The sequence below is a fragment of the Plectropomus leopardus genome, chromosome 5, assembly GCF_026936395.1.
Source record: "Plectropomus leopardus strain MGB_pleo_1.0 chromosome 5, ASM2693639v1, whole genome shotgun sequence".
NCBI classification, from domain to species: domain Eukaryota; kingdom Metazoa; phylum Chordata; class Actinopteri; order Perciformes; family Serranidae; genus Plectropomus; species Plectropomus leopardus.
Genome location: NC_142180.1, coordinates 27,360,151 through 27,374,637, shown reverse-complemented (window position 1 = coordinate 27,374,637; position 14,487 = coordinate 27,360,151). Strand labels below are relative to the sequence as shown.

General features: G+C 39.2%; 2 protein-coding genes across 3 annotated transcripts in view; both read right to left on the bottom strand.

The window, feature by feature from the left end:
- Positions 1 to 820: 820 nt before the first annotated feature.
- fkbp8 (FKBP prolyl isomerase 8) lies at positions 821 to 9,791 on the bottom strand. Its single transcript, XM_042484084.2, has 9 exons — positions 9,636 to 9,791; positions 8,835 to 9,105; positions 7,390 to 7,559; positions 7,197 to 7,285; positions 6,706 to 6,926; positions 6,164 to 6,336; positions 6,005 to 6,082; positions 2,637 to 2,777; positions 821 to 2,368 (listed from the first exon to the last, which is right to left on the bottom strand). The coding sequence occupies exons 2-9, from the start codon at positions 9,094 to 9,096 to the stop codon at positions 2,282 to 2,284; spliced, it is 1,221 nt and encodes a 406-aa protein (XP_042340018.2). The 5' UTR covers positions 9,097 to 9,105; positions 9,636 to 9,791; the 3' UTR covers positions 821 to 2,281.
- A 925-nt stretch (positions 9,792 to 10,716) lies between these two features.
- The window catches only part of ssbp4 (single stranded DNA binding protein 4), a 112,128-nt gene continuing 108,357 nt past the window's right edge, over positions 10,717 to 14,487 (bottom strand). Inside the window, exon 17 of one of the 2 annotated variants that reach the window (XM_042481907.2) lies at positions 10,717 to 13,621. In XM_042481907.2, the coding sequence (XP_042337841.1) occupies positions 13,541 to 13,621 (81 nt within the window). In that variant the 3' untranslated portion in view covers positions 10,717 to 13,540. Of the gene's footprint in view, positions 13,815 to 14,487 lie in introns of both variants that reach the window. The other variant, XM_042481914.2, reaches the window with a different exon arrangement.

Below are 14,487 nucleotides of genomic sequence, written 5' to 3'. Positions count from 1 at the left end.
AACAAAAGACAGTTCAAACAATCAACATTGAGCTTTGGATATGTCTAGGATGCAACCTGGTGTAAATACAACAGAAGATTAATATTGTAAATCTCATACTGTCTGCCCAAGAGTTCAAGACATGCTAAGTGAAAAACTTGCAAATTGTGCCTGTTGGAGCAATTTTGTTCTGAAACAGTTGTGTATTTAATACTGTATACATATTTCCTGTATGTTCTGATTGTATTTTAGTGAAGAGACAACTGAAAAATAAATATGTATGATCATTATAACCTTGCTCAAATAAAGTTTATGGTGGCTTTTTTTTTTTTTTTACTTTTGCACAGTACAGTGTGCATACTGAATATTTGGGTTATCTCATCTTAAAAACAAGTTGGTAGTTTAACCCTTTGACACCTTTGAACAAAATTGGCCTGATTCCTTTCAAGAACATAGGAAGAAAGCAATGAGCAACAATACAAAAAATGACCCCCCAAAAGCAAGATATAAGTAAAATTCACACACACAAAAAATATATCCTGAAAAGTATTACAAAATAAAATTACACTAAACCACATGACAAAATAATGTACAGAAACAGAGAGAGAGGGAAAGATGCACAACAACAGCAATTATTACCAATCAGCACTGATATTTCTAAGTTTCCAAGGTTGGTTTTATAAGGCATAAATGCCACAGAGCATCCTGCAATCACCCAAGAACACAATAAATGAATTCAGTCCAGACCTGGAAATAGTTTGAATAAAAAAAGGATCATTGGATACCTTGTCATTAATGCGTACACTTGGAGAAATTGTGATAAGATACAAAAACAAAACTGTAGTTTGACAACAGACACATTTTATTGTGATGACTATAAAATTAACAAATACAGGGAATGCTGGGAACTTTCACAACCTCCTCATTTGTCACCAACTGTTTAGAGTTTATGCAACTTTTGGCTCTGCAGGCTTACAGTACCATCTACTCAGAAGAAGCCACAGATTGATTTGTGTCACATTAACTATGTAAGAAAAGGATAACATAAGCAACATAAATTAAAAACTTCACAGGCAAAAAAAATGTAGGGGAGAAAAAAAAACACCCAACATTGTACTTAAAGGGTCACCCTTCAACATTTGGTCATAATCATCAAAAATTGAGGTATAACTCACTGAAAGTGAATCATAAAAATAAACCCTACTTCAGCATTATTCATAACCACGTCACTGACAAACTATATGTACCATTTGCTGTCCTTATTTAAAAGTCATAACCACACCTCTCTCAACAAGAAATTACTAATTTAACAAATGTTGACAAGTATTTCTACTGTAGCGGCTGCATTAAGTGACCAAGAATATAGAAACACGCCAACATCAAATTGCAAAAAAAACACACGCATGTTTATGTATAAACCCCCTTTGTGAAATGTTATTTGTTTTTTGCTGTCGACACTGTCAGAAAGGCATTGATTCAATTCCATGGTACTTGAGGCAGGTGAGGCTGTAGTCTGTTATATTTTCTTTAACTGCGTTACGTGCTGGAGGTGTTTCTTATATATGTTAATGAGGTGGATACAATTTTAGGAATTTCAGAAAAACATCCCAACAAACTGCGGCCTCAATATACACAGTCGAACCGACTGAACACTCAAACATCTGAAATAACAGCTTGAACAAAAAATGTGCAGGTGTTTCTATTTTTGTGGTCACTTAATGTATGAGTGGCGTTTATAGAAAGGGTGTGAGAGCTAGCACACAAGCCAGTTACCTCGCCCAATAATAGAGCATCACACCAGCCGACCTGAAACATTGTAATATCATTAAAACAAAGTGAAATCACATTCTCTCTTGGATAGGAAATATTATTTTAAATGCGCAACCTGACGCTTTAAAACTATAGTTTAACGTAGGACCATAATCACAATAGCTAATCTTAATGGGAAAAATATTCTTAAATAGCTTCTATGTGAATCTATGGTATATTTTTTTTCTTACATTTCAATGCTCAAATATTCAACTACCAAAGACAAAAAACACGGCAGCAAATTAAAACAGTGTCTGGCAATGTGACAGATATGCATAAACCTACGCATTTATATGGTTGGAATTCAGCTCCCATATCGATGTTTTATTGTTTGTCACATATAATTCTCAAACATAGCAGAGAAAGGAGAGTGACAGTGAAGAGGCGACTGACCAACTGACATTTCCAGCCCCCTCTGACCAACGTTAAGAAGGCGCTGTCACGTGTGCTTCAGTGTTTCGGCTCACATTGCAGGGGCTCGGTCAGGTTTGGTTCAGTTTCTAGCAGCTATGACAACGGATAATGCTACACCGCCAATGGCTACTGCGGTGGCACCAAATAGCCATTTCCAGCTGAGACCCTGAGGAAATAAAAGAAATAAGAGAGTAGAGAAGAGATCATGACACAGTCAAAAGTTCAAACATCTGACTTAATATACTCATACATAACTGACGCCTTGTTTATTACTGCACAAAGCCTCCCTTGATGATTATATACATATCACCTCAGAAGAACTAATAAGAGAGCATGAGCATCATGTGATGACGGATGATAGATTCCAGCAGCGTATAATCCAAAAATGTTTTGCACATAAACTCATTTGTTTTTTTTCAGGGAATGACTCTCACCCACGAAGACTTGGCTCGGTGTTTCTGTGTGCTGCCGCTGCTGTTGGCGGGGTTACCCAGCATCTTCTTATACATGGCCTGCTCTGCTCCTCTCTGCTCCGAGTGCTTTTTCACCAGCTTGGAGAGCTCCGCGTGGATAGTCTATACAAAACAGACAAGACAAATAGATGTTAGAGGCTCCAGCTCAGCATCTGAACCCCCCTTTACGCAGTCAACCCAGCTATCCTAACATGGAGGAAACAAAGTCCTGCTACTGTATAACAACCTCAGACTGATTCCCTTGTGGATGGGGATTGCGTCAGGATGACAATACCATTACATCAACACGCACAAGTAGCAACCAAGTAGTCTGGAAAGCATGAAAAATGATGTCAGGCTTTTCAAAAACATTTTCCTATTATCATGACTGATGGATGAAGTGTCAATTAAAATATTTATGCCAGTCTTTGTTGTTTTACAAGAAATCACAGACTGGCATCACAAACATAACATCATTTAGACAACATGCACACACAAACACAATTCCAGGATATGGGTTAAATTATTGCTCCAACATTGTCTCAGATCTGAGTCACTTCACTGCTCTTAAAGCTGGTGAGTGACTAAGCAAACCAATGCTTTCAGAGACAACAAATTTTTTTTTGCTTTGTAAATGTGCCTCAGAAACACTGAAGGAGTATCATTAAATAGAGTTTATAGCCATGTTCAGCCATAGTAATATCTGAGTTTCCTCTACCTTAAATAAATTTGTGGAGAGTCAGTGTGAGTCTGCGCAAGAGGATATGTCTGTTCCTATCTACTGCTAAGAGTAAGCAAATACATTTACAGCCAAGTGTTTGAACAGTTGGCACCACAATTGTGCAATCAGCTACCCACCAAAATTACAAAAAAAGACACAACACTGACTTGTCCCCAAAGCAAGAATTACACAGGCTAAACAAACATGAACCATCTTGTCCTAAAAGCATCAGAGGCCGTCTGAACTGGAACTGTCACGCCCGCGTGTCGTGTCAAAAAGTAAACAAACCACAGACAAATAAATCTCCTCTCATCAATTTGGGTTGAAGATGGAGGGCGTGGACAGCTGACACCAGTGTAAAAAATGCAGACAGCATGTCGGTCAAAGCCTGGAGAAGAAGGAGACAGAGCGACATCCTGTCACTCGGTGATGCCTGCTTCTATTCAAGACCGCCTCATTGATTATAATGGGAGTGTTCTGGCATTGTCACTGAAGCACACCCACTGTTCTTGCTGTTAGAACATGAGGTTATTTAGGGACTTTTTTTCCATTGTTACAGCATTAAGAGGCGAGTCTATTTTAACACGAAAAACAGCTATTCTCGCACCAGTTTCAAAATGTGTGTTGAGACATTGCAAACATACACAAGACTGACAGATATGTATTGACACTTATGCAAAAGTGCCTGAAAGTGCAAACAATCTACAACAAGCATCTTTATATTTAAGATATGTAAATATCCCTAACTACCAGTGTCGGACTCAAATAAAGTAAAATTCATTTCTCGTTACTTTTAGTAGAAAATCAGGCATTATTTACTTATTTACTCCCTGTAGAAAGAAATTATTTATATTACTTGTCAACTTGACTTTAGTGTCACGTTATTGACAGTTAACAATATTACATTAAACCGTATCTATGCCCACATATCAGCCCAAAACAAGGCTCAAAAGAAGAAGAATCAAGACGATACTGCCGTAGGCTGTAACTGCCTCAAAATAAAATACGTCAGTTAATTAAACAATATATAGGACGTTGGCCATCCTGACAAATATTAACTGCCTCAAAATAATATAGTACTAGTCCTAAATAAAATACTTTAAGGGACTGACCTTCCTAAAAACATTAGATGATAATAGATTTAGGAGTTTTAAAAAAATCAAAATGGCATATGAACAGATGAACTGCAATTAATGGGCCAAAGAAACTCGCTCAAGTCACATGTTCACCAAAACGTGGCTTTATAGGAGACTAGTCAAGCTAATGTTATGTGCTTATTACTAAAGCGGTGGTTTCACTTCATGAAGAGGGGCGCTCTCAAGTCATTTGTCAGACAACCTGTTCCTCCTTGAAGTCAACACAAGAGTGCCCAGACTGAAGAGCCTCTCCACGGGCGCACGAAAGCGTTGTCAGCACATTTGACGGTTTACCCCTTCTGCAGATTACTAAAGAACTTATGTGACAATCTAGGTAACTATAAGTATCTGTAATGTGATTACTTAATTTATGAACAGCAGGGCTGGAAATAAACCTTTCTCTGTGGCAGGTGGAAACCAAAATTTTGGCTGGTAAGAGAAGCAAATCTAGCAGCCACTTGCATATTTTACCAGCATTTGGCTGGTGGCTGGTTCTGACTTCCAACCCTGAGGAACAGTCAAATGTTACTGTATATTACTGAGTTACAGACAAATGTAATGTGAGTACGGTACTGTGTTACCCCCAACGAGGGCTGGATCATGTGGAAAAAAATCAAATACCACAATAGGTTTGACCTTACCTTGATAATGATTTTGCAAAGATATTGTAGAGTTGACTATTGGCGCTTTCCGAAATATTAACACCAGTAGTAATGCGGACATACTGACTAAGTGGGTAAAAGCAAATAACAGATCAACTAGAGCAGCCTGGTAAGTTCAGAGAAGAACATCACTTTACTGTAATGCTGATTTTTATTTTAAATGTTTTAAATCATTTGGTAATTAATTTTACCTTTTGTATCTGATCCTTTTACACTTAAAATACAATGTTCTTCAAAACCTAAGATGTCTAGTCTATCACAATGTTGATATAATATTGATATATTGCCCGGCCCTAACCCCTACACTGCTAACTACATGCAAGCTTATTAAACAACAAAATACACCTCACATGCACGATTGTATAATCTAACAGTGCATTACATTTACACTGTGTGCTGGATGAAAAGCTTAAGTGGTGGCCAGGCCATGTGCTGTTTGACAGATTGGTGTAGGACTCAAGTGGGGGATTCTGGGCATGAGTACCATGCTGCTGCAGCTCACAGTGAATCCAAGGAGCCCACGCACTGAGCGGAGTTCTGTCAAATGGCCTCGTGTAGCCAGAGAACCACATATACCCGACTGTATAAGCCGAGAACAGGAACAGTGGCTAGGTATTAGATATGGCTGGGGTGCAGGGCAAACCTATTTACAGCAACAACATGAAAACAGATCCTCTGAAATGATGAATCAGCAGTCCACCTGACCTTGCATTACAAACTGATTTGATATTTTACCAAATGGTGCCACCTACTGGGCATATAAAGGAACTGATATTTCTCCACATAAAAGCTGTGTTTTGCAAAACATTTATGTGAAGAGGCCAAAAGTACCTTGTTGCTCGGCTCCAACTTCAGCGCCTTCCTCAGACTTTGAATGGCTTCTGTGTATTCACCTTGCAAGGCCAGCACCTACAGAGAAAACACATCATTTTGATAAAATAGTCTTTCACAGTCTAATAGAGAAAGTCAAAGAAGAAGAGCAGCATGTACCTTGCCCATGCGGAAAAGTGCTTTAATGTTTTCTGGCTGGTGTTCCAGTGCCGAGACACAAGATTTAAGTGCTGCTTCATAGTGGTCCAGTTTCAGCTGAGAAGCAGCCATGTTGTTTAAACACTTCACTCTTACATCCATCAGCTCGTTCTCCTCCTCAGGAGTGATGTCGACTGCAGCAAAAGAAAGCACAACATAAACAAAGAGTCAAAAACCTGTTTAAAAAGTCATAAAACAGAATCTTACAACTTAATTTTATAATAATAATGTCCATCAGTGCGTTGTTATAAAGACATTAGTTAAGTTCAACATGAAAAAATCTATTCCCTGCACATCACAATCTAAGGCGGGGTAGGATGTGCTGTGGTACAGGTCCCCGGTTTTTGGGATGAATCTAAAACTTCCAAAAATGCATATAAAAGTAAGCATCAACTCTTTGAGCACCATGCTGCCCTACCTAGTTGATACCCTCTAAGCCTTGGGTCATGCTACGTTATAGAAAGCCTTTTCCTTTAGTCACGACTCCTTAGTCAGCGCCTCACCTTTAGAGCTAGACTCTGTTATCTGCAGGGCAATGCTGTACGAGTTGACGGCAAAAGCGTAGTCGCCTCGCTGATAATGAACATTGCCTCGCTCTCTCTTATGGCTGGCCAGGGCAATCTTTTCTGCAGGAGGCAGAAGCTCCAGGTCTGGGGCATCAGTAGCTTCCAACAGTTCCACTTCTAGGGACACCTCAGCGTTCGGGGGGACCTCAGGCTCAAGACTGGAAGGATGAAGAAACCCAGTCAAGTTCAGGAGTTAAGGAAATAAGACAAATAAATAAATCACTAAATTGCACACAAGGAATTTCAACTGTCACATGTCCCGATGATAGTGTGCATCACAGAGCTTGTCAAGCCTGTAAAGCAAGTAAAGCTGTGTTGTTTTGTTTAAACAGAAGAAAGACATTTTACATCTATTGTGTACTTTTTTTCTTAACATTAAAACTGCAGTTTACACAGCCTTTAGCAGCTAGATCAAAGCATGTTCCTACCTCCCCCGGGCACCATATGCGTATTTTGCATCAGCCTGGATGAGGGCCTTCTCTCCCATTTCCATGAGCTGCACTGTAAGATCCAGCGCCTGAAAAGAGAAAAATATTATTACAGATACTACAGCATAATACTAACAACAATGAGTAGGATAACAGTCTCATTTATAAAGTATCCCAAATTGTCCTTTTTTACCTGGATGACATCTCCATCTCCAAGAGTGAACGAGAGGTCAGTCTGCTCCTCCACAAGTGTCCCGTCCTTCAGGGATGTTTTAAGATTAATCTTCACATTCTGTCCTTTCTGTGGCCGACTATCTCTCCCTTCCCCTGCTTCCAGTACTTTTTTCTTTAACTGGTCATTACCTGGAAACAAACACCATCATATCATTTTCAGTGAGTCACAGCACTGATCAGTGTCTGTAGAGCGGTCATGTCCAAAGTCCGGCCCGGGGCTCAATTTTTTGCCCTAAGGCCAATTTTAAAAGGCCCTCGTCTCGTCTGTCAATCAATTGAGATCACTTGCATTTATTTTTATTCATGCACAACGGCATGACAATCATACAGTTTGTAGGCTAGGGGTGTTGAAATGAACTGATGCGGACATGGACGATTCTGCATCGATGCAGTGACAGCACATCATCGATTATAGCCAATTAACATTGCTTGTTCATTTTCGAGTGGTGGCTGGACAATTAAGTTCTACAGTTCAAAATAACTTCTTGGTAGAAACCATTAATTTAATGTTCAACCATTTCTTTTATGAATAAGTACACTGCACTATATAAAGTACTTCAAAGTTTGATGCAATCTTAGTTTTTACTGTTGTAAATACTCCTGTTGTCTGCTGTGTGTAGACTCAAGTCATGTTTGTGATATTTGCCACATTCAGGACATTCAGTTTCTTTTCTTGGAGCAGAAGATAGTTGCTAGAGGCAGCAGCTAGACTGCAGATGCATTAGTTTGGGTTTTGGAATTGGAACATTTCAATTTGATTTGTAACAAAATCTTTAAATAATAAAAAGGGGAGTTCATATTTATCTGCGGGCTTGTATTTATTAATGGAAAAAGTAGTTATGTGCATTAATATAGAAAATTAAGGATATAATGTCTCTTGATGCACCGTGATGCACTGTGGAATTGAATTGTTGACATGATAATCATAACTGAATCATGAGAAAAGTGAAAATGCACAGCCCTGTTGCAGACACGCACCAAGTAGGAACTACATGGGCAAAATTCATGTGTTTTCATTAACAGATTATAAATGAACAAACTCACGATGCCTAACACCAAGAAGCCCAATGCAAAGAAGCATAAAGTCCTCAGTGAGGCTCACCGCTTTCAGGAGTGGTGGAGAGTTGAGTATTTTTTTACTCCAAGTTAAAAACAGTCTTTGTGTCATTTGTATGTGATTTTTTTTTTTTTTTTTGCTGGGTAAATAACCTCTGTGATGTGAGAAGCAGCCGTCCCCCAGGAATTTTCACAATCTGGCACCCATTCATAAAAGCCTTTTCTGGTTTCTTAACCTCTCCTGCACAATTCTAGTTATGTTTGTTATTATACTTGCTTTTAGTTAATCTTGGGTGCTAATAAAATTAAACTACTAAAGTGCCTTCATATGGGGCTTTTGCCACATACCTAATACATCCAGCCATTCCTCCACTGGACCAAGAGGGTCTGAATCTGTGTCTGCATTTTTCTTTTCAGACTCATCTGTGTTTTTTCGCTTCCCTCCACCGGCATCTTCCAGAGGAGGAGGGTCATCATCATCAATTTCTTCTTCATCTAAAACTTCGAAGTCCTCCCCGCTGTCCAGCAACGAGGTCCGTCCATTCTTCTTTGCTGTTGGCGCACTGTCATGGCTATCAGATGCGTCTATAGTCTCCTCTTTTTCAGCCATAGCAGAATACTATAAGAAAGAAGGATAACAACTTTAAAAACAAGCAACTACATTAACTTCTCAAGTGTCCAAAATCGGAGTAACGTTAAAGTTATCAATTAAAACCCAACACATCGGCGAGCATGTGACTGTGCTAACACATCTACAGTAAAGTAACTGTCATCCAAAACAACCCAGGACTAACAGGCTCATTATTTTCAAGTAACAAATGTACATTACGGTCAAAATTAAAACTCACCAGTTTACTGTTTGCTACAACCGTAACGTTATATTTCGAGTAACAGGAGCAAAGCTAGCCACACGTTTCCAGAAGTTTCTGACAAGTTATCCCACCGCTAATATCTCCTCAAGCTGCTAGCAGGCTAACTGCTATCAGACGTTAGCCGAGTAAGTTGCAAACTAGCATTAGCTGTAATATCGGCCGGGCTGTTTTTATCTTGTTTTACGATGAACCGCTGCTTACGTCGACTTCGTATAAAGCGAGGGAGTCACAGCGTCATTTGTGATAAGCCCGTTTATCAAAATAAACAGCACATTACCTTCAAACACTATCTGCAGAGGGTTGTTTTGGTCCCGGACAATCTCCCCTCCAGTTTAAAGACATGAAGTCTGTTTGACGTTGGAGAACGACAAACCTGTGGGACCCGTATGTGTTGCTGTTTATACAACGTCAAACTGACTTCGTAGCGGTCTTTAGCTCATCCCAGCAAGCTGCTTCCTGTTAACCTTGAGCTCCTCTTTTTCTATTGGAGCTTTTCATGCATATTAATACTTGACCTCTTAGGCATCCAGAGGACTGCAGTTGCAGTTTATAGACGAATCCGACAACCAATTTTTGCAACCATGAAGTTGCAGTAAGTCCTTTTATTTCCCTCCCTATGTCTTATTTTGAATGTCTTTCATAGACTAACATTTACAACAACAAAAAAAGACTTGACCCTTAACCTACTTACTGCAGCCCCCCAGAGGTATATTTTTGTATTTATCTCGTGCTTTATTCTGTCTTTTCAATTCTTTTATGGAAACACCATTCATTTTACAATATGTCAAACTGAGAAATCCAAATGTGAAGTAGGCCATTTTTATTCAACCCTTATCTCATTAGGTGGATATACTGAGACCTAGGTCTTTCTTTTTCTATTGAAGGACAAAGAAGTTTGAATGACTGTGTTTATTTAATTGCTTTTTTACGAGAATAAAAATGTCCATGGTTGGTTTTGCCACATAAACGGTATTCACTCGAATTTACTGAAACTGAATGATAACAGAATCAATAGATGATAAATAAGATTTTAAGTACTAATGTGGATTGTACTTGGGATAATAGATGCAATTTGTATTGAAGAAAAGTATATATTTTACACAATGTGCAAATTTTCCATAACTAACATGTTAAATTTTCTTTAGATAACATTCATTACACAATGTATAATGTTTTGATATATGGTAACATTTTGCTACAATGTTTAAATGTTGTTGTTTTTCAATAGCAGTTAAAGAGTGTAAGATGAGGCTTAAGTGATCTTCTATTAAAGTGAATATAACTTCAGCATGTGTGCTGCATAATATGACCGCTGAAAGCTAAATGAAAGCCCAGAGGAAGAGATTCAAACAACAAGGAAAAATCAAATGACATTTATTATTGATGCATTGTTTCTTTTTTGATAAGCAAATTATCTGTTTTTCTTTCAGTCTAAAGAAACTTTACAATATAAAGAAACATACAAAGAACATCTTTATTACCTACACAAGACACCTAAGTCCCTAAGACAAGATTCTGAACTATCCTACCATGAAAATACAAAGCAAACCCAAGAGACAGACTGCTTCATATTGAATACTGCCGTGTCATTAGAAAGGACCATGAATGGTACAGGAGAATCATTAATATCCCCTTCCCTTGAATCCCCGACCCCTCCCCGACTCAACGTAACCACCCCACCCGACCAGCAAATCTTCCTAATGGTACAGTATTATACATCACAATAGAAGTACAGAGATGGCCAACGATCGATATACACAGAGGACTGAGAGAGGATCAGTGAGAGAGCTTCGATCTATACAACGCTAGAACAGGAGCGAATAGCAAAGGACACAGTTACTTTTTGATCTATTCTTAATTTAAAATGAGGTTCTCTTTAAGTATTTTTACCTTTTTAAAAGTTTTCTTAAATTGATAAAAATCCTTCATATTAAAAACTGCAATAAGAGGTCACATGTTTTTTTGTGTGAGAAGATGCCCTTTGGAAGAGTGATTCAAACGATTATTCAAATCCAATAGTCACATTGAACTGAAACATAAGGAGACGAGGGCAGAGTGAGGACGCCACAGCTTGTTTGCTTCTCTCTGTCCTGTCCTCTCTCTGTCCTATCCTCCCCCACCATACGAGCATACAGTCTGCATTTATTGTGTTACTGTATTCTATACATTTTTATGGAAAATTTAGCCACACGAGCCAAATCGTCAGCGCATCCGTTCTCTATGAAAAACATGGACAGATTTATTTATAATTTACTTTCAGCTGTATTCATTGGTAGTGACTGACATATCAAAACATGTCAATGATATCAAAATGCATTATACAGTATTTACATAAAAAGAAAATTAAAGAGAAAGGAAGGAGGGGGGTGAGGAAAGAAGGGAGGTGTGTGTCACTACATCGAAGGAACACTGGAGAGTTTCCCAGGCCGCCGATAGCCAAATCCTGGAGATGTCCCGATGAACTCTGGGTACAATCTGTTCACATTGATATCAGAAAATTGATAAGTACGCCACCATCACCCACAGAGGCTACAATGGTTGTTTAGTTATTGTCGGTTTGAAACACAGCCGTGACGTTAAGTGCTGCAGTGTGATGCCGTGAGAGATCATTTATCTCTTGGAAACAGTGACAGAGAATCGATCAGGCCATAACATACAGAAAGAAATTAAATAGCGTAATATGTAACTATGCTTTTCTTTGTGTGCAGATTCTATGGGCTTTCATTTTCTCAGTTGAATACATTTAAAATAAAAACAATCTGCTGAAAACAATCCACAAAAAAAAACTAATGGAAATATATCCATTACAAAAGCATCCCGTTATTGTTCCTCTTCTTTAGACCGATGTGGCTGCACGGTCTGTTAACCCCAAGGTGCGTCACTCTGCTCCCATCATCAGCCTCACAATACTCCCGATCCATTATGGGACGTCGCTGAGGGAAGTGGCTGATGGGAGCTCCAAGGAGACAGTTATTTAGCCCATCTTGTCTGGGTTAAGAAACTCAATCTGTGAGTTCACCCAAAACTCCAAGCAAGAGCGCAAGCTTCACGAGTGTATCCCACAATATCCCAGTCCAAAAGGCATTGCTGCGAGACCAGAATGAATCCTGGGAGGAAAACAGTGCCACTTGGAGTCCACAGTGAGGTCGAAGTCAAACCAAGTGATGGAGGGGAAAGAACCATGTTTTAGGATTCACAGACAACTTGTAAATAACAAATAATAAAAACAACCACAATGCAAGCTAAATATGTCGTATTTACAGACAAATCCATAGCAGAGATGCTCTCTCGCTCTGTCTGTTACTGAATAAGAACCGGCACCTGTCCTGACAATCATTTCAGGATTTCATCAGTGCCGTTTCCATGCAGTATAGAAAACTGTGAGAAGGGGTGCTTATTAAGACAAAAATAGCGAGACAGATGATCATTGAGGTGCACCAGCAGACACTTTGTACCAGGAAACAGCTGTGAGAAAGCCTCTGTTTAAACTGTATGGATCATTTTAGCCGAGATGCCAACACCTCGGCACAAACTAGGTGAAGACTTTATGCAAACGGCGCTACAAACATTTAGATGGCAAAGCTACAAGTTCAGATTTAAGGAGAGGTATGTGAAGTGACTGTGACAAAAAAACAAAACGAGACAAAACATCAAATAACCTAAAATCATGTAAACAGAAAATCATTGTGCATTTTTTTTCAAAATGTGTGTGCTTATTCTGTCATTGCTGATGCTGCTGCTGAGATAAAATGTGCCCTTTACAGGAAATCATAACTACATTAGTAGAATAATATCAATTATGAAAATTATAACAATAACATTACCATCAACAACAAAAATACATTTAACGAAAACAATTCTTGCCCTAAAATAACATTATAAGTCCATCTTTTTTTTTCTTCTTCTTTTTTTTTTTTAATCATTCCTGACACAGGAGTTTTTGAATGAGGGTTTTCGGCTCCTGTCAGTCAACAACTGCGTGCCCTCATAAGTTATAATCAGCGTGAGATAATGGAGTGGTGGTAGATGCAGCGGAGCATCTTGTTCGGGCTTCAGGTTTTGGATTTGGGAGAGACAGGCTTGGAGCAGTTTTCGGGCTCTTACTGTCCGAGGGCCCGCGTCGAGGCCCGGCAGGTCGAGGAGAAGCAGAGAAGAGACCCTTCCTGTTGCTTGGAGGCCTTTTCATGTTCTTAAACCCATTTTACAGGCGTTGGGATGGGGGGCCTTGAGGGGAGTCCTGCTTTCAAGGTGCATCCCCAGGGGCTGTGAGGCACAGCACACCGTCCACGAGGAGGAGGAGGAGGTAGGAAGGGAGGGAGGAGGGTAATGCAAGACGCACCAGGGTGGATGGGAGAGGGAGATCGGGATAAGGGGAGATGAAAAAAGAAATAAAATAAAATAAAAGATAAAATAAAATAAAAAAAAATCACACACTCATCGTCATGTTGGGTGAATACTGTAAAGAGAGAAAAAAAGAGGGAGGGGAGAAAAGATAAGCCAAAAACTATATTAAACTTATTATTCTACCCAATTCAAGTTTAAAGCAATACAACTACCTAAACTGAATGCCATGTCCAGTACACCAGCCTCTTGTAGCAGATGTTACACATAACCATTAACCCTTTCTAATTTACTTTCTATGTCAGTAAACCAGCAGCAAGCAAGCAGAGTCCAGCCCAAGGAGAAAATGTTAGGGAATTTCAGAACACAGTGAAGATACTGCAGCAAAATGTAGTTAAATCACTATATGACAATCTCTCCATGCATCAGAGACTGCATATGATGTGTTTGCTTTCCATGCTGGTGTTTGTGCATGCAGTGTTTTGGGCAAGCCGGGAAAACTGAGCACAACATAAAAGTCTGATTACGGGCTTGATTTGACCATGAGGACTGGTTTCAAGGTGAAAATTTTAAGTCTCAAACCAGATTGAGCTATCAGTATCGCATCAAATGTATGTTTTATAACAGGCCACAAAAATGGGATCCTACTGTTTGATAGCAGAGGAGATTTCTGCAGATGTGACTGTAACCTGAAGTGATTCAAAGTGTTTCGATGCCATTTCATAGTTGAATAGGATTTTAAATAATCTTCTTTGTTTGCTCCCAGCTTTAATGGACAGCTCATCCCC